Source organism: Pectinophora gossypiella, chromosome 12 (assembly GCF_024362695.1).
Source record: "Pectinophora gossypiella chromosome 12, ilPecGoss1.1, whole genome shotgun sequence".
Taxonomy (NCBI): Eukaryota; Metazoa; Arthropoda; class Insecta; order Lepidoptera; family Gelechiidae; genus Pectinophora; species Pectinophora gossypiella.
The window spans coordinates 13,956,412-13,978,016 of record NC_065415.1 but is presented as its reverse complement, the minus strand read 5'-3'; the positions used below and the strand labels follow the sequence as shown (position 1 = coordinate 13,978,016).

Sequence of the window (21,605 nt, the reverse complement as noted above, 5' to 3'; positions counted from 1 at the left end):
AAGAATGCTTTCAGCTAGAGTGATTGTCTGGTACCTGTAATATCAAAATTGGCTCCATGTTGCGGGAGTTAATTGTATCTGATTATATATGTTATACTTTTCAAGGGCTTTTTATAGTATTGGTACTCTTGTGACCGTTTTAACAGGAACTAGTAAATCGTCAACACTTCCAATAAGTAGTTAGGAAGTGGGTATTTGCTCTAAAGCCAGTGTTTGTTTACTTTTCCCACGTTTGGGTACGGCCCTTTCTTATTGTATGCATAACTTATAAGTCTCTGTCCTCTATTGGTTACATCTAAATCTTAGTAGGTATTTGTTTGACTCAAGTTGGAAGATTATATCAACATGCTTGTGATTGTTGTTATATGAAGTTTCTAAGCATCTATATTGCACTTATTTCTGGTAGATTGGCAAGGCTAAGTATTTTATGCCATATTTGGCAAATCTACAATAAGTAACGTCAAACAAAAGGTAGAATGGTAAGTTCGCCAAATTTTAATTAAGTACACTTTATGATGTATAAAGTATTCTGTATTCAGATTTCGTTTTTATTTGTCAGCGAGTGCTTTATTTGGTTACTCTATGTGTTTGGGTTCATTTCTCTTACTTTTTTTTATTGTACATCAAATCCTCAGGAGATCTTTTTTAACTTCCGAGTCTAACTTTTAAGTAAATCAATGCTTTCTTTGACAGTTCGGTGGGTCACCAAAAACACTTCGTATTTTCAAGTTCATTCAATTTCCGTTGTTATTCACACCTTTAACGAAGTCGTGTCGTAAATTACTTTTTGTTGCTGCTTCTAATGTTTGACTTTTGGTTTTGTGAATGAGATGCATTCTTGTATTTATCTTTACTATTAGAGGTGCCTCAGAGCTTTTGTTGCTGATGAACATTTGGTAAGCCAAGCCGGGTTTTACACTTCTTTATGTTTTGACTCTTTATAGGGAAGTCAGTCAATTATTATCTAAAACGTCCTTTATTTGGCACACCAACAGTCTTCTCCTTCTCTCGTATGGGTAGTGAGGCCAACAGTTATTACAATATATACATACTCATTCATCAATTATACATTTCAATAAAATTCTATAGGTGAGCACCGCCTGCAAAAGAAAATAATTTCAACTTGATACCTCCACCCGTTTCCGAGAAAAAGGTCTTGACAGACGGACATACGGACGGAAAACAAACTGATCATATGACGGCTCTGTTTTACCGTTTCAGATTCAGAAGCCCAAAAAAGAGCTTACAAAAATCAAAAGAACACAGTGTTCTTAATACTACTTAAGAATAAGAATAAACATTATTCTTATTCTTAAGTAGTATTCCTCACATCCGATAATTATCACCTCCTTGAAATCGGTCAAGTTTAATATCACCCAAAAGAAAATATATTACAGGTAAATACAAAATAAGAAAGATGAGAAAGTTTAACATAGAACTTGACTTGTCTTGACTTGACTTTAACAAGAACACAATAAAATATAAAAGCAAAGATACACGAATATACAGCAGCAAACAATTTAAATACAAGTATAAGCAATTACCACTATTTCTCATAACAATTCTATTATTTCATTGCGGTTTGCAATCACGACGACCTGGAAAGCAAGTGACCGAATTCATAACCTATTCTTTCACACTATTATATTAAAATAGCTAGATGTTATTATACTTACTGAATGTGGATTCGCATGCTATTTACTAATTGGGGACACAAAATCTTTGGTGGTTTGACTATCTTGTTTAGTCTCTCTCTCTCCGTTGACTAATGTGAGTATTTTTCTAGTGCTGCATGTCGGTAAATTTTAATTTGTAGTTTACAAGCCTCATTATAATTTGCAGCTTATTTCTCGCTGTATGTGTCATTTGTTTCCTCTTTTGTATAAACCATTGGATCAAAGGGCGTTTTATCCATATTACCATTTATCTATTTGATTTCTTTATTTCTTTCATATTCTATTATATTAAAAATGTGTTTGTTTGACAACATAGCATCATGTCTGTATCTCCGAAGGGGTAGGCAGAGGTGTTTAGTACACAAGTGGATGTACTAGACACCTCGCGAGGAGTGCCTCGCTGGCTATTTCACTCCCATGTAATAGGGGACGAGCCTTTTCACGTAATTGTAATACTATAGCGAGTAAAATAAACGCGCCACCTATTGGTGCTAATCGCTCGCCAAAAAAGCGCGCTGTCCGCCTATATCCTTTATTTTTTTATAGTTTGATCTTCTTGGGTGAAATAATTAAATAACTAAACAGTGCAAAGTGTTTTTATTTGAAGGACGGCTATATTACATGGTTTTTTGATATACAGTCCCAGTTTCCAATGTAAGACAGTAGTGGTTTTTTTCAAAAAGAAATCAATGGCTTCCCACTGGATTACTTAGTAGCATCTATCATGGATGTAACCGCAAAATTGCAAGCTGCAATACTAAATTATCGCCTTGCGGTAGACCTCTGTTTATCTGCAAGGGATTGTCTAGAATTGTTATGTAAATCAATAAGGTTCTTTGAATTCGATACTGCTAGAAACAGGGTCGTGTGATCGGTCCCACGAACAGTTTGTAATTGCTTCTACTGTATAAGTCCCGTTGGTTGTAATTAGTTTGGCAAGTACAATACAATATAGTCTGCTTCCCAAAAAAAAGAAGTATAACTTTTGCTTGGTGATTGGCGGTCTTACCTATCGCCAGTGTGTGTCGTAAATAAGATGAATAAGTTGTAAACACACAACGTTGCAGCATTTTTGATTTGTAATTTTTCATACGTAAGTAATATTTTTAAAATGAAGTAAAACAATATTAGTAGCTTCTTCTAGGTTCCATGCGTGTCTGTTTTTATAATCAAGTAGTTATTGAACTATTCATCCATTCAAAACAGCATTCACACAGACTTATGCTGATTGTAGCGATATTCCTACATTTATAATTCCAACAACGTCTTTATCGGGAGTTTCTTTAATATTATATTACATATTCAACTTTCGTATTGTAACTGTCTAGTTCTTATGAATGGCGAGTACAATGTAGTGGAGTTTGTATGCTAAGCGTCATCACAAGTCACAACTTTGAATGTGTCGTCGAAAACCATTGTCTTTAAGAAGTGTTTCTGTTATGTTTATTTTTACGCATTGTTTGAATTTGATTTGTCAACGATTATGAACAACAGGGTTACGGTAAATTATTAATGAATTATTTTATTATAGATAAGTTTTTTCTACTTTCTTATTCGTTTTATTAGTGGTGATGTTTGTACTTTATCATCATATAAATGCGTCCAATATGCGCATAAATGTCATCTTTTTTTTAAAGCATGAACCACCAGAAAACATTTATTGAATATTTTGTTAGTAAAACTTGCTTAAGTGTTAGTTTTTCGAGTAAGGTTTGGGTTGTGTGCTTTACTGGTATGTTATGTCGGTGTATGACTATTAATATGGTTCAGAAAGGCGGCAAATAATATATGCATATTCTTAGTGAGTCGTTTACTAGAAGACTGAAGGTGGTGAAGATATAATTACAAGTTCTTAGAGCTAGTTTTTCTCTATCTATGTTGATATTTGTATATAAGCTATCTCTATCTATCTATCTCTATCTATGTTGATATTTGTATACAATTGCTTTTACAGCTAGATTGCATGGATTGCATTACAGCGTATCTATTAGCAAAATATTTTTTCGCTTTCGAATATCTTCATTATCTTGTTTACTTTACTCTCCTATTTCGAAGTCAATCTCTGTGATAGCTATATAAATGCGTGTGGTCACATGAGGATCATTAACCATTAAACCTATGCGAATAATTCTTCCATTGGATGTCAGCACGCAATACGTTCTCATGGTGTGATCTGAATAATTATACTGTTATTTGGATACTGATTGTGTTCTGTTTCTTGGTAGTGGTCAGGATTGGCGACTGTTTGACGGGACCAATGATTATGGGAACTTAGCTGCGGCTGCAGTAGATACTCTTGATACATGATATACCTACTCGTAAGACTACTTTACTTTACTTTATGTTTTTTTTTTAATTTTATTGGAGATGTCTTTAGAAAAGGTTTAGTACGATCTACTCTAAATCGGCGAGCATGCATGAAGTCTTTGATGAGAATGTATGAAGCGAAAGTGGTGTGTCAAGATCGTAGTAAGTGGAATTTCGTAGTCTCTGCCTAACCCAATGGGATATAGGCGTCATCTTATTTATGTAATAATATAGTTATGAAGCCTTTCTGTGGAACATGTCCAAATTAAAAGCGATTAGTTGCGGAATCAAGTCATTAACAATTAACACACATACTCAAATGATGCTATCTCATCTTTTAATGTCGTCATAAAGTTAGAATTTAGATTTACTTATTATCAAAATCGTGGTTTGCTTTCTTTCGCACATGCCTACAAGGCCATAAAAGAGTAAAAACATATGCAAGAAGATAATATAAAACACTTTCTTTCGTCAAGAAGTCACTGTGGTCTGTGGTTTACCGGCGTGCTTCTCAAACGGGGAGCGCCAACGCCTTGCACCAATGAGTTATTAATTTATCTTAAGTGCAGTTTTCGCTAACACATTTGGCTTGACCATTATAGACGACGATACGGCTCATCAGCTATCATGTTGGTCTAGTAGAAAGCTCAGTTCTTCTTCTGTCGTGTGGGTTGTGAGGTGGATTACCAACCTCATCAACTCTGGTGTCAGGGTTACTATTGAGCCGCCAAAGGCCCCTGACATGACTCATGTAACGGCTACTTACTTACATCAGTAAGTAGTAACCGGGACTAATGGCTTAACATGCCTTCCGAAGCACGGATCATCAGCCAGTAATATCCTAACCAAACTAGGGACTACAAAGTAATTTTTGTGATATGTCCCCACCGGGAATTGAACTCGGGACCTCCGGATTGTGAGCCCAGCGCTCAACCACTGGACCGCGGAGGTCGTTGAAAGCTCAGTCGGAATAGGTATAGTCGCGTGCTTTCGTTTATGTATGTTAAGCTTTGTCTCATATGTCTACTAGGCCATGAAAGAGTAAAAACATATGAAAGAAGATAGTATAAACCACTTTCTTTCGCCATTCGCACGGTAGATGTAGCTAAGTATTATAACTTAGTAATTACGGAAGTGACTAGATGTCTGCATGCCGGACGCGTCAAGGGCCCGGATGATCTGTATGATACATTTCCCGTAAACTGAGACAAAACCTAAGAAACTAGTATATTTCCTGCAAATAAATATGATATAAGCTTATAGAAGAATTATTCAGTTGTAACGAACAGTGTAAGGGCGCTTTTCCACCAGAGATGTGCTACTGTAGCTACGCTGCGAGCTGTCAAAGCTAAGTTACGAAATTATATGACCGTTTCCACTGATGCTAAGCTATGTTCATTAAACACATAATACCGGGTTCTTACCGCGTTAAAATCAGGGATATGAGGCTCTAGATAATAATTATGGATCTACCTACTCCAATTTCAACAGTCGTCTCGTGATCATGGCACTTGCAACAGTGATGAAATATCGGGAGTCTCATATCCCTGAAATAAATCAAATCAAATATACTTTATTGCACAGAACTACATTTAAACAATCAGACATAACACATGAATACAGTACAATTTGGGCGGCCTTATTGCTCTAGAGCAATTTCTAACGCGGTAAGAACCCGGTATTATGTGTTTTAATTAAGATAATAACCGCGTAAACCTCAAACTAAGCTATGCTACTCTCCTTTTGATATAACTGCCAATCTATAGCATGTATGGTATGGAAGAAAGAAGTTGGAAAGGCCTTAACGCGCATTTTGTATAAGAACCCCACTGTCTTTTAAAAGTTACTTCTTAATAAAATTTGCCGATCATACTAAGGTTTTTATCAGCCGTACGACGCCCAATGCTGGGCATAGGCATCCCCCAAGGATCTTCACGACGATCGGTCCTGCGCTGCCCGCATCCAGCGGATTCCCGAGACCTTTACCAGATCGTCGGTCCACCTTGTAGCGGGTCTACCCACTGAGATGATTAAGGTTTTTAGCTTTCCTTTGACAAGGAGGGATCTCCTTGCACGGTAGTCGATATTTGACTTTTTGAGCTCCTTGTGTCGTAGTTTGCGGACGAGTGGAGTGCAAAGTTAAAGTATAAACTATTGCTCATATACGTATGGCGCACGTGGAAAGCTCCCTAGGCCCTTACAACCTGTTTCTTCTATTCCGTTATAGCGCGCATTCTTCCATAAAAAGGCATATGTATCCAGATGGATTCGTTTCCAGCATGCTATGCTATATGGATATTATTGGTGGATATCAAACGCATCCATAGCAACGCAACATAGCACATCTCTGGTGGAAAAGCACCCTTATTATGTAGTGTGAATTGGTGACAGCGGATATTTTCCGTTATGTTGACACCACGCAGTTGAAGTTACGTTTCACATACGGTACTTTTTCTCGCAATCATAATTATATATTTTATATTAATTTCGATGAAGTTACATAAGCAGACTGTAGGTACAATATTAAGGTTTTATAGTAGGTGAGTACATTTGTTACCTATTTTTAAAATCAAATTAAATGAAGTTATACATTTATTTAGGTATAAATTCATTTGATTTCATATATAGCTACTTATAAAATATGATCTAACAAGTTCAATTTTTGTTTGTAATTACTCCATTTTCTATACTATTCGTTTTGGCTAAATTCATTTATTACCAAGTTTGCGATAACGGGTGATTGACAGGTGTAGTATATTCGGATATCCGCCATTTTCAACGCTTATCGATTATTTCCGCGTCATTATGATGAATTGGATCGAGCGTGTACAATTTTACGACATTCGTAACGTAGAATTTGTACTTATCACGATCGTAAGGGACGGTTGTTGAGTATCTATGCGTAAAATATAATAAATACTTTAAGGTCAATGTGGGGAAGACCGTCTGGGCTAAAAGACCGTATATTGCAAATAACTTCTAAATTTGATTAACTAGCGCCTTACGTCTCTGTCTATAAAACAGTCCCTAAAGAGCCATTCCGAACTAAAAACCGTAGACGGCGCTAGTATCATTAGTTTGGACAATATCGGTCCTGCAATTTTTTTTACTATTTCGCGCTTCAGAATGCAGTAGCCAGTGGCGGATTTTTGATCAAAAAAAGTGGCAAATCGGAGGATTTTCAGAAGTTTTTCTGATCACTTAGGTTATTTATATTTACAAATGATATCTTCTTCAATAAACTTAGTCAAACTCAAATTTTAGAACAGTATGCCGGTCTTCCCCACATTGACTTAATCATTTTTACCATTATCATTAATAAAACTGTCGTAATTGGGTCGTGTACTAGGTTCAAGATAAATTATGAAATTCTGAGATTACTAAATAAAGACAGGTCTAGAATTAACTTAATTTTTTTCTATTTTATTTATTTATGAATTTTAATCAAGAAAAACGTAATAAGTCCGATATTTTATCATGTTTTCTATGACGTCACACTGTGCTATTTCATTCAAATTCCATAGTAATTTTGTGTCTTGAAGTTTAGTAAAAAGTAACTGATTTGACTAGTTGGAAATTAGTCTATTGTGATTTTTTTACGTAAGATTTTAGTCAAAGAAATGTAATGCCTTTTTAATAATCATAATAATAATAGGACAGGACCGAAGGACAAGAACACAGAGACACAAGAGGGGTTGAGGACAGATGAGGCAAGATGATTGGACACCTAATAAGACACGACGAATTTATTAAAAACATCATAGAAGGAAAGAGAGGAAGGGGAAGACCAAGAAGAGCTTACATGGAACAGATTAAAGAAAAGGTTAACTTCGTGTCTTATAGGGAAGTCAAGGAATTGGCCTTTGATAGACTGGAATGGAAAATGCTACACCGACAAGTGCGTGGCTCTTAAATTGATTATGATGATGAATAATAATAGGGGCCTCTACGTGTTGGCTTCGGCCCCACGCACGCCTTTGAAAAGTCCGGGACTCAACAGTCTTGAGATACGGAAACCACATAAAATATATTAATACCTAATAATGACACTTATTTCCACAAAATACCATTTTACAATACTTTTGACAAATTATTGTAAAGTAAGTGGACAAAGGCTATGTACCATGCACTTTATAATTTAAAAAAAAAACGGAATTATTTACCTGCACATAAAACTGACTTAGACTGTTTATGTATATAATTCAAATAACTGGAATTAATTACATAAAAACACCAGTGAACAAGTATACAGCGAAGTTCGCGGCAGCCTTCTAATTACCGTCACAGCGCCCAAGCCTCCATAACGGCTTGCAGGCTCGTTTGTGCTTAGAAAGTGTTGCAATGTGCGCGCGCGCATCTGCCACTAACTGCGCCATAATGTCTGTCATCTGCCGCTGTCACTGTTATGGCGTTACTCTATGTGTTTATCTGTTTCGTTACGCAATTGTGATTTACATACATGTACACAAATCATAACTGTGTTTTAGTGCTTATTTCACTCTTGCCCTTATAGGGTACAGTCATAGTCATAATAAAATTAGGACACACACTACTCCTTGTCATTTAAATTAATCCACACTACAGAGTGCACGTATATATTTTACCGTTTTAACGGAATGATCTATTTTTTTCGGGCAATCATATCATTCAAGCCTGAAATGTCTACCAAGCACACAACGTCATAAAGTAATTTTAACATTGTCCCCAACGGGAATCGAACCCGGACCATCAGATCGTGAGTCCCCCTCGACCCGCGTTCCACCAAGCTATATAAGACCACCGTGGCCATAAAACCTTGTTATTTACTGAGTTGGAAAAATATCTTGACTTCTCAAAAGACGAGTAACCAATAGTAAAGGAACAACACAGCTGAAACTGTTATGTATCAAGGTGGAAGGTACCGCAGATGTTGGCAAAGGTCAAAGACGAGCAGAAAAACCGTCTATTGACATTTATTTGGACAAAGGCAGGAAGTATGAACATCACATACGGTCACGAGCATTAATATGTATACACTTTGGTACCATGTCACATTAACTTTTTTGACAAATTGATTGACTGTAAGTCTCACTGAATGTCAAATATGTTAGTGCGACAGAGTCTTAAAGTTGGTACATTATATTGCTCATGACTATACATCACGCCTGTGTAGCAGTAGGCAGAGGTGTATGGTATACAGGGTGTTAGTGACATCATAACTATTCAGACCATGATTGCGAGCAGATATCAAGTGGAATTTTCGGTCGTCGTGGTTGCAGAGGCGGAGATGGGAGCCATCGGTACGGCAATGCAGGACGAAAGGGACAAGGAACCTGACAAAGGGCAGTGTAACTGTCAGTACTATTCAGAGACGAAGGACAGGAATCCTAATACGGCTTTGAAGTAGACTACTCTGGGCGCCATCCCACTCGCGTCAGACAGAGTACTGCGAGGCGGAAGGCAAGAGGGAAACCACTGCTACATTTTTCTCTAAAAAAGTAGCATGGAAAATGTTAATGATGATGATGTAAGATCCTCAAAAGGAAGTAAATTCCACAAAGAAGTAGGGTATATCGTCATAGTACCTTAGTAAGGGCCCCTGAATAGAACAATCGTAAATACTTCAAAACTGATCGATTTAAAATAACTTTTGCATCTATTATTCACTTTGACACAGTGACCTAGTAATGAAGTAATAAATAACAGCCAATTCAGATTAATAACACTATATTCAGCGTAAGTATTGACTTCTTGTGGTTATTATTACTCGTTACAGTCTGTTACAATCTTGCCAATTATCCGCTATTTGACGTAACACTTACATGTTATAATTACCATCTACCAACCATTACATGCTAATTAAATTACCAATTCATATATTGCAATTGATTTTGGGCAAAAAAATTACAGAGGTAAGTATTTCTGAAAAGTCATGTCATCATGTCGTCTAAACCGTATCCGGCAACGATGACTCTTAAAGATCTATCCCGGGTCGTTGTTGTGGTCGGCTCTGATGTGGCTACCGAAACCGAACTTGGACTTGAAGATCCGGTCACAAGGTACACAATAAAGCCGGCCTTAAAATTTGAGTGTGTTATAGGAGGGTTTGGGTCGAATTCAAAAAAATCCGGTCTAAGACGAGTACGATCCTCCCAAACCTACGTGTGCATACTTAGATGGTTCGGACATGTAAAGAAGATGAGTGAAAGCAGACTTACGAAAAAGATTTATGATGGAAAAGGCCTAGGCGTACAAACCGTGATCAAACCCAGCCCCACGGCACAGCAACAGCGCGGCGCGCGGCTCAATTTACATCGAGGATTTCGACCAATAGACATAGCAAATATTATCTTTGTAAATAAATGTCGTACGGTAGATGATGACGTTTATCCAAGTAGATAAGATTCGTTGCGTCTATTGGCCAAAGCCTTCAGCCGCGGGGTCTGTGCCGCCAGTGCCGAAGACAGTATAACCGATGGCAGATGAAAGTATAGCAAAGACCTGGTTCTCATTCAATTACATGCCACAAGACCTTTCGCCAACAGTTTGATCACTATCGGCGATGTCTGCCGATCAAACGTCGACCGATCAGGAGTAGACAGGGCTTACTGTTTAGCATACAATTGACAAACAATGTGCGAAAAGCGTGAGAAGTAAATAAGAACTGTGATTTTTGACAAAACTACAAAGATATATAGCTGCATTCAGCTAAAACAGACATTTGTAAACAGTGGTTTACGAATATCTGATTTGTATCAGTCATTTGAATTAAATTTGAAAAGTTTGCTCACAAAAAAAAAACAGATTTTCAACCGTGAAAAGATTCTTCATTTATTTATTTATTCGGAATGTATTCGGAAACACGATAATTGCCGGGTCTTTAAGATAATAGAAGCACTGTTTAAATATGTCAACAAAGTACACGTTTCTACATCAAAGCCAGCACTTACCGTTGCGTCATCGCTCAGACACACCTTTCTTCCCATACATCGTTAATACTTTTTGTACCTTACATGACCGCACCCAGACGAAACAAAGAGCTCATCTCGAACCCGTCTGTCCAGTTCCCAGGTGGCAGGATGGCTTTCACCTGCGCCTGCGACCAATTATAGGTACCACAGGTGTAACATAACCGACACCATCGGACAACTGTGGGCATTATTCGCGATCTCAAGACTGCTGTTATTAGTTATTACTCTTTCCTTTTTAACTTTTTTTTTACTCTTAAGACAAAGAACAAGGATAAAGAGTTGTCAGATACTGTAAACAATGAATGAAATAGATTTAACATCGACGAGGGAAAAGGTTATAGATATTGTTTTAACAATGACAAGAAATTATGATAACTGAACTAGGGCTAATAACATACACATTTGACATTGCTGTTAAATTACAATAATATAACATAACAGAGAGGAAGGGAAAGACTAAGATGAGCTTACATGAAACAGATTAAAGAGAAGGCGAACGTCGTTATAAGGAAGAGAAAGAATTGGCCTTTGATAGAAAAGAACGTAGAATGCTACCGTGGCGAGCGTGTCTTTTAAATTAGTGATGAATATAAGATAAACAGCCTATATACGTCCCACTGCTAGGCACAGGCAATTCAAATGCATTTATAGATTAGGTTAGATTAACTAACTATAGGTTAGCAAAAAGCAGGCTTTATGCTAATAGTACGCATACATCCTCTATAGTTTACCTTTTCAGGTGTACAATATAATGGACATAGAAATAATAATTATTTAATAATATTAAACATTCTAAATTAGAACATACTTACTTACTAATAATTATAATCCATTATTTGTGTCCATTGTGCTCAATAAAGTATTTTATCTATCTATCTATCTATCTATAATTCTCGACATCTTAGACAACACAGAAAACAAACTAATTTTAACATTATGAACAACACACTACCTATTGAATTTTTATATTATTTTCTTCAATATGACATTTTTAGACCCCTGACATGTAATGAAATAATGATAAGTCAACCTGTAGCCACACTCGTTATTGAAGTCTCAATCCTGTTATCATTTTATGATTCCGCACGTAACTCGCATCAATTTAAAAGAATCTCTTCCTTTACGTAATACGCAAGCAAATCGCATAAGAATGGTCATCGAAAGCAATTTAAATGAAAGCAATTGAAATGATGGCCATTACGAATCTGTTCGTGATTGGAATTATTCAAATTTTATGTTGCGTATTCTGATGGTCGCTGGGAGAAACGAGTTGGTCGTTTGGCTGTCTGACCATCGACGATAGAACCTCTGTACTCCTAATAACAGACGATAGGGTTATGTCAACACATCTAGCAAATAAGTCGGATGTAAGGCCGAAATTTTCAGATACAATAGTTAAACAGTGGGATTTGTATTTTTGTATGGGACATATCTAATAGTCTATCATTGAGCAGCTTTCCGCGACGCGAGTGTGGCTCACAAAAAAATTCATCCGCCATTAAAATTCTCTACTTAAACTTTTGACCTAAAGAGACCTTATTAAACTCTTTGTCTTACGATTATAAAGGCCGCCTGATGACGTTCGACAACGACGGGATATTTCGACTTGTTTAGGATCTAGAGAGGGCTCTCTCTATTCTTATTGGCTAATAAGTGCGTCTCGCTTTCTTCTCTTCCTTACTTCAGAGAATGAACTCTATGCAAGACACCGAACGTTGGGTGTCTGTTTGGTTGTATCGCTGATGGGTCTGCAGATACAATGAACTGTAATGGCAATGGGATTCGTCTGAATAATGTATCGTGTGTTTGGATGATGAATTTACAAGACCATGATGAATAGGTCTAGTTATGAAATGTTGTTGATTATGATTTATATCATATTTGTATGCAAACCGTCTTGTTGATTGTTGAATTTAAAATTCTGAGGATCAATCAACTTAGGATTCGATTAGCAAGGCTTAAGTTGTTGAAAGGTGATGACGATGACTTGTTGAGAATAGGTTCCGATGAGTTGTTAGGATTAGGTGGTCATAAGTGTAGACTTCCCCGAATGATTTTATGTGGAAAATAATCGTCGAAATACTCATAAACAAAACGTTATGTTTCGTCTTTCAATTCAATTGACAAGTAACTATTGAATCGGACTTCCAAAAAATATATGCGATCAAGTTTGTATGCATTACAAGTATTTAGTGGTTTAATACTCCGCTAAAACAAATTAGACTGATGACGATTATCGACAAAATTTAAAGTAACTTCCATACGTTATTTATTATCTCTTATCTTTGATCAGACATTACAAGGTCTAGAATTTAGGGTAGTGATTAATATTCAGTAAAATACTTACCTAAAAAGGCTTACTATTTAATTTCCTGCTCCACCCTAATGTTACTAAAGGCACAACCTTCGGTAAACGATACCAAAGGCGGAGTCGCTTTCTCTTACGCAATATAGTTTTCATTCTTACATCATCAACGTCAGAGTTGACAATAGTATGTTAATTTATTTTACCAATTTTTAAGGGCCAAAGGGTTTAATTTGCATTAACATTCGAATGAGTATCAATAGGATGTTGGAGTTGTAGAGGAAGTTGTTTATGAATATTATGCAACCGAAGAAGGTGATTTGGAAAATATAACTGACAAGGTAGGCGTGACGACTTGCCACTCAATAGTAATGGATTTGGCAAATATGATGTAAGATAGGTACTTAAGACATAGATTTAAAGATGAAAGTTTATTATTTATTGTTCACACAGAAACAAACAAACAAAGAACAATAGTTAAAGACATAATACGAGATAGAATTATCTTAGACAATATCTTTGATAAAACAACACATGTACTCACATTCACGACTATACCCCAATGGGGTAGTTAGAATTAAATCCATCGCAAGATGAACTAAGTACCTACATCTCACCGAACTATCTGTCTAAGATCTTTGATATGTGTGAAAATACTGTAGAAAATAAGTGTTAAATAGATAAATCAACTGAATTTAATTGTAGTATTCAATATATTCATAACTGTAATAGTTATTCGGGTTATCGTCTATATTACGCATAAGTGAGAGTACCTACTTGAAAGCAGTTCTATTAACTATTAATAGAAGCTTATCTTAAGATTAAATTGATTGTAACGAATTTAAATCTGTAATTGCTTAAGTAGGACATGCGAATTATGAACTAACAACCTGTCAGTCTGACGTTTTTGATAGTCTAGGAACCTAGGTCATGATATTTGTAGCCTCATTTAGTCTAGACATAAAAGTAGATATACGTGAACAGACTAAGACCAACAGACCTATACAGACTCGCCTATAAAGGATACTGCAGTGACATTAAAAAACCATACACGAATCTTAAAAAAATATAGTTTTAACCAGATTATGACTTATGATGAAATGACGCTAGAAGTATCTCCATAATTTAATCTTTAGTTGACTTTTTATGCTCGAAATGATAATTATCTTACTGTTGTAAGACCATTCCAAGTTATAGCAGACCATAATTGGAAAAACAGGAAAAAAGGAAATATAATAAAAATGTCACAACTCATTTGGCTAACTTAACAGGCGTTTCATCGAAAGATAAGATAGTTTGAGACCCTGGAAAGTTCATAATATAGTTTTTATCCACCCCTTAAGGAATGGAGTCACGGGCGGAAAAACTACTTTTTAAATAAATAATAAAGTGATAAGTATGTGAAAGAAAATGTTCACAACTTTCTGCTAAACGTGAAAGGGCCCTGTGGGTGGCATTACACAACTAATGATCATCATTCATTGTATCTGATTATGTTAATAACATGTGATCATCAGGAAACTAATCGTTTGTGTCATTATGACAAGTTGTAATCGATTTTTTGTTTATTGTGTAACTTAACGTAATAAGCGGATCTGATGGAATGCCTACTGAATTAATTCAGCGTATTATTAAAGTTTTATTAGTTTTATAGCTACCCGTCCATGACTGTCTATATTGTGCAGTTATCGCGGGAAGTTCACCAAGCCCGTCTCTGGAAAGTAATCATAGTTCGACAGTACTTTCCAGGATACTCCCTAGGTCCGGTACATCAATGTATCTATGTACTAATTCACCGAAATCTGTCCAGAGATTTAGGGATATAGAAGTAACAGCCTGCTTGGTCTAGTGGTTTGAGAGTTAGGCTCATGATCTGTAGTTTCGGAATCGATTCTCGATGGGGATGATCGAAATCACTTTGTGATATTGTCCTTTGTGCGGTAACGACTTTTTAGACTTGAATCACCTGATTGTCTGAAAAAGTAAGCTTCGGAGGGCACGTTAAGCCGTTGGTCCCGGTTATTAGCCGTAAAATCACCACCACAGTGGAGCAGCATGCTGGAGTATGCTTCATACCTCCTCCGGTTGATTGAGGCGAGGCCTATACTCAGCAGTGGGATGTACTCGTATATAGGTTGTTTATGATTATGATGAGAAGTAACAGACGGATAAAAAAGCACAGATTTTCGCATTTTTGATATAGTTTGATATGATATAGTATGATGATATGATATAGTATGATACAGTTTATATTATAGTTTGTTCAGATGACAATTTATTAAGGTAACTGATGTGTGTATGAGTGGAAACTTGCACAAATGGAAACTACAACACACTTTAGTTCGTTTGTTTTGCCAAGGTCAATTTCTATAAAGATTTTTATTACTTCAAGGACTATGACATTCGTTTTTGTTTTGAAAAGTAGGAAGTTATTAAAATTATACAAATATTATATGACTCGTAGAGTGACCGCACTTTATTATAAACATCTAATAAATTAAATGCTGATAAGAAAGGATAACTTATAACAAAATAACGTATATTAGCACTAATTAAACCATAAATGTTTTAAGAGGCAGTAGCGTAATATAATTCATGAGATTTAGTATAATAATTTTCATAAAGCCGTGTTGATATTAGGCAAGATTATGGAGCTAAAATAGCCCTTAATATAATATCTATTAGAAAATGAAAAATGAAAATTTTATTGGTAATATACTATTACAAGTCATTAATTAAATATAATAATTCAGAGTAGGTACGTTAAACGTTCTTTACAGCTCCCTACTCTTTATTGCGATCCAATGTAATGCTGAAGGTTATGGAAATTATAAAGCATACACTTAATGTTCAAGATGTCCTTTCTGCATACTAAGTGTTTGGGTGATAAGTTGATAACCTGTCACTTTGCATCATGTCTATCTCAGGACGAATATCAAGAGTGGCTGCAGGTTATCTTGATGATGACTTGTGGCTCTAGCGACAGACCTAGATCTCGGCGTCACTTTATGTACCAGTATGTATATGTATGAAAATTATACCTCCACAAATTCAGTTCTATAATTCATTAAGTTTGTTTAACATTTAAAAACTTTATTGCTTTGCTACAAACTTCTATGTGGCTGTTCTGAGAAATATCAAATTGCAACAACGATACAGTTTCAAAACAGTTGCGTGCGAAACGCTAGTAATTGTTACTTTCCAATTCTAGTTCGCATTTTAGACTAATAGTTTTCATGTTTTCACGCTCAGCATTGACTTTATCCGATTCGATTTTATGTTCCGATAGACCTCGGCGTGTCGATTTTGCGAAACCCAGAACACTTCCTTGTAGCGCACGTTTACCAGTTTCAAAGATGTGGTTTGTTTTTGAAACAATATTAAGTATGCTCATGTTATCGAATGCCTTGCAATGTGCATCATGCAATTTATGTTTGCCTAGTTGTTTATTTTTTGCAATATTGTTTGAAAGATTTGAATGGTAAAATAGAACATTATAATTTAAGTGCGTTGTGTATTTATATTTTTACTATTAATTATTTTATTATTTGTTTGGTTAATTTTAATGATGGGAACTTCGATGAATTGAATAAAAATGTTTTTAGTCGCTATAAAGTCAATAAATAGATTGAACTGTTGGCTGATAATTTGGCCAAGAAGTACAACCATATTTGTACTTTTGTATGCATATGTAGTATCTAGACTATAGTCATATATTGTTCCTAATTTAATTCTACCCCACAAATAATGAGTGTAAATTTTACTTCCTAATATGTATGATGCAAACATATGTTCGTAATTTACGTAAACAAATTTTCAACATCCATACATAAATATCTGTGGAGATGGGCTTAGCCACAACTAGTCTTAAAATGTTTCTGGAAAGGGCATAATCCCTTTGTTAACTGTAAGGATCTGCCTGGAATGATAAGCAACTTCCTCTCCTACAACTCGTTAAATATATTTAGCATTAAATTCTAAACCAATAGTGAGTTCCGCACTAGTTGTCATCTCGGTTGATATACAATAATTGTATTATACAATTTCGTATCAGTGTAAACGATACGGGTGTGTTAGATTTCGTAATTGCGAGACTGTCGACAAAAGTAGGTTCTCTGTCATGGTCGTGTGATCTGATATCAGCACGTCAGCTGTTAGATGTTTTCGAGGTTTTGCAACTTGCTGAATATTCATTTCTTTGTGTTGTTTTACAGAGATACGAAGCTTCTTCTGTTTCTCATGTATATCTAATAGTAACTACGTATTTCCTAACTCAATTATGTACAGTCAACGCAATAACATAAGAAGATGGAATTATTAATGCAGTCTCAGTACAAGTGGTTGTATAATATTAGGGCATTGGCCGTACGTTAAAGCTCAAAAACCGAACAAAAATCAGGCTGGGCTCTTTTGCGTAATACAGGCGGTTCCTCTGGTATCTTATAAATATATCTTTCGGGATTTGCCATGATACCTGTAACCCAATACTTGCAAGTGAGGCTTTGGCGCTTTTGACAAATAATATGTAGGAATAAATTATGAAATTAAAAATGAATTGTCCAAATCTCACGGTTTTCATTCCACACCAATCTACACACAATACATTTCTTAACTTTCATGGTATAACTTTACCAAATCTTATTTTTTTATTTTAAAGCCCCGATTGTCTTCTTCAATAAACACATCCGTACTTTATGAGTCGTTTGCGTTCTGCCTGCTTATATTTCTTTTATCTTTAATTTTTTATTTACGTATGCACATGGAATATGTAAGTGCAGTTTATTGTATTCTTCCCACAAATTCGAAGACATCACGTTTTAAAATAAATGTTTCTGTCACACAACGTCGTAAACTTAACGATGCCTCTAAGAGATGGCTGTTTTCTTTAATTGTTATGCAAGGCGCATTTTCGCATTGCCTTTTAACCTGCAAAACAAAGGAGTCTATCGGTTTGAGGTTGATAGCTCTTGCGAAAAGGTGACTCACGATTGTCTGGTTGTTTGTATTGTTACAGATGAAATCGTTCGGTAACTCTTCGACAGAATTTTCTTTTGCTTTGATATATTCAATTTCCTTTTTTCAAAACATTCCATTTTTATTTATTATTTTTCATTAATACTTGGGTATTTAAAAAAAAATGCTAGATATTCACGTCTTTCCACTATTTTGGCTCTACCTTTGAATCATATTCCGTCTTAGATGCGTATAATCATGGTCAAATGTGAACAGATGTAAAAATCTCTTGAATATAATCCTTCTCAAACATACTCTGATATTCTAGTACAACGATCGTAATAGCATGCATTTGGCAAGAGTCACCAGTAGGCTATAAATCTACAAGTTTAATTAATGGAAATGCTTAAACAATAAAGTTGGATGACAACTTAACTTGCTTCGTGAGTTCTATTAATTGTTACAGTTGTACGGAGTTCAAATGATTTATTCATTCATGTAACTAACATAATTTATTTCAGAATTATAGCGAAGCTGACTTTATTCAATAGCGGCTGATCACTCGATTGTTCGAAACTAAGATGATCCGTGGTTTGGAGGGCATGTTAAGCAGTTGGTTCCGGCTACTATTTACTTAATAAGTATGTAGTTGGGAATATTAGGTTGGTTTGGACACGTAGAGTGGATGAAGGATAATATAATTGCCACGAATAGACCTAGAAGAACTGACATTGACCAAATTGGAGATGTCCTTAGAAAAGGTTTAGTACGATCTACTCTGAACCGGCGTGCGTATACACGCACGCCGAATACGAAGTGATTGATGAATGTGGAGGAAGCAAGAGAAGTGTGACAGGATCGAAGTAAATGGAATTCTATAGTCTCTGCTTACCCCGATAGGAAATAAGCTAAGTTTATGAATTTATGTATGTATGTTGATACATGGACCATGTCAGAGGCCTTTGGCGGCTTGATAGTGACCCTGACACTAGGATAGATAAGGTCGGTTATTGACCCTCATGAGCTGAGCAACTAAGCGTCAAAATTACCAAAGCCACCAAAGCGATCGAGCGAGCGATACTCTAAAAGCAACTCCGTCATCGTCAGTCGTCCTTAACTCTGATTTATATCTTCAAAGAAAACTGTCAAATTCGTAGTAATTTCAGCTCACGCTTCCGCGAGCGCTGGTTCTGATACAATGTACATCGCATAATTATGTTGGATGACAGTACCCCAGAACTCACACTGGAGAATTATCAAACACTTCAAATAACATTCTTCCATCACAAAATTACATATAATGTCGAACAGGGCAAGGCCTGTGGTTATAAATCCGAAAATCGTCTGCCCATTTTCAAACAAGTAAAGTAGTTAGTCCAGTCACGATGTTGTCGCTTCTTCGATTGTAGCCTTTATGGGTCCTCTCGGGAACTCGATTTCTAAGACGGACCTTGGGCTGCCCTCAAAGGAATGCCTTCAAGGAACTGCCTTCACTATCGATCTGACCTTTTGTGCCTTTGTGGATTGTTTTGTTTTATCAATTATGTTATATTCGTGATCTATACTTGTTTACCACGGTAGCAAGTTATTTCGGTGAATTTATTGTTGAAATGTGACAAATCCAATCAAATTTTTTAAATAGAAAACTTATTTCTCTTCATTGCTTAAAAATTTCATCAACTAGCACTACTTAAAAAAAACATCATTCTTACCACTTCAAATCTTTCATTGACTAAAACAACTGTTACTTAGATATAATCTCCTACAAATCTTATTTGACCATCGTTAGTTACGTCCTTATCGTCTTTCATTTGTTTAGTTTCCAACACTATTACCACTTTTGTATTTACATCTTATATAACCTTAAAGTCTTCTTCTATAAAGTTTATTTTAAAACAGCTCCAGTCAAAAGTTGTGTCTGAAGCCGTGTAGCAATGGCAAAATGTGTTAGCTTTCAATCTCCAACGATAAAGTTCAAAGTCTAGTAATGTGTTTCACCGGATACGAAATCGCATAACGTATGTTGGCGGATGTAGCATGCTCATACGATTGCTTTCCTGCATTGATGCGACCGGCTTGTTTTTACGACAACTGCGGTTATACTTTTGTTTATTTGTAAGTCTGTTCGAAGATTATCAGGTGGTTACTGCTAAACTTGAACTTTTAGCTAACATGGACTTGATAGATATGATGAGGCTATTAATAAAATATACATAAACTCATGTTAGTGATTTTTATTGGTGACAATTTGCAGCTACTTTTGATTAGTACTCCTAAGATAGACATGATGAACCATATGACAACAGGTGATCAGCATAACGCCGAAATAATTAATCCGTAAAGAATATTAAGTTCCAGTTTTAAAACCTCTAACACAGATCAATGCCTATCACCTGTAATATACTCATCATAATATTAGTCATACAACGTATTCAAATATTATAGTCATATTTGCATACAACGTGATGCAAATATTAATAGTTTCTTTTCTCTTGTTGCAGTCGCAAAGAATGGAGTGCGGAGCTACAGAGCTTAGCAGGAAACTGCGAATTGATCAGGTAAGATTAAACTGTCTTATTTAAAAAGGTTTCTGATATAGATGCGAAAACGCATTGAATAATTCTTAGCTCTAACGCTATTTATAGCAATACTAATGTGAAGTGTATCTGCATGCGTTAGATGTTATCTGATACAAATTATGTCTTCTCTTTTACTGTTCATAATGTTCTTGTCGCTAGACCAAATTTCGATCCTATTTTGATAACATATTGATTTACAAAATTGACACGTCCTTTAACTTTTTTCTTTTACTTGCTCTACATTATACTACTACGCGTAGTGGACACAAGTTAATACTCTTAAATACACACTACAAAACCCACATCATTCGCATTTTACGAACAATAGACGGTATATTGTATCTCATTAAACGATATCTACGGTATTTTCAAGGTCTGTCAATTATATAGAACCACCATTGTTTCGTAAATAGATCATTACCATAATAATAGCCCTATCGATCGAGCCCACATTTGCTAAAAGTTCACGTTTTGCAATCGCCTATGCATTCATCTTATTTGACGTTCAAAAATCGGATACATTGCTTATTACAAATGAAACCAGAGTGGGCATTGCATCTATATTAATTTGTAAATGCGTAAATAAATCTATCTAGCTATATCTATCTGAATCGATTAATACATTAATGAATAGATAAACTCCCATGAATGAATATAGAGTTGATAGCGTATTTTCCAAGGATTAACTTAGAGTATTTACACCGAAATAACCCAATTTCATGTAGACAAACTCGCGACAAAAAACAGTATCATAATATTCATATTATACCTAAGATTGAAATTGAAAGTGTTTGGTCATGCATCGTTGACAATAGCGAGCCCTTTGACTGATGGC

General features: G+C 35.7%; 1 protein-coding gene across 3 annotated transcripts in view; it reads left to right on the top strand.

Annotated features, from left to right (window-relative positions):
- The window catches only part of LOC126371182 (axoneme-associated protein mst101(2)), a 171,010-nt gene that overhangs the window by 102,827 nt on the left and 46,578 nt on the right, over positions 1–21,605 (top strand). For 2 of the 3 annotated variants that reach the window (XM_050016429.1, XM_050016427.1), the window contains exon 5: positions 20,693–20,749. The exons of the other annotated variant lie outside the window; for it this stretch is intronic. In XM_050016429.1, coding sequence (XP_049872386.1) covers positions 20,693–20,749 — 57 coding nt within the window. The remainder of the gene's footprint in view (positions 1–20,692; positions 20,750–21,605) is intronic. 3 annotated transcript variants of the gene reach the window in all.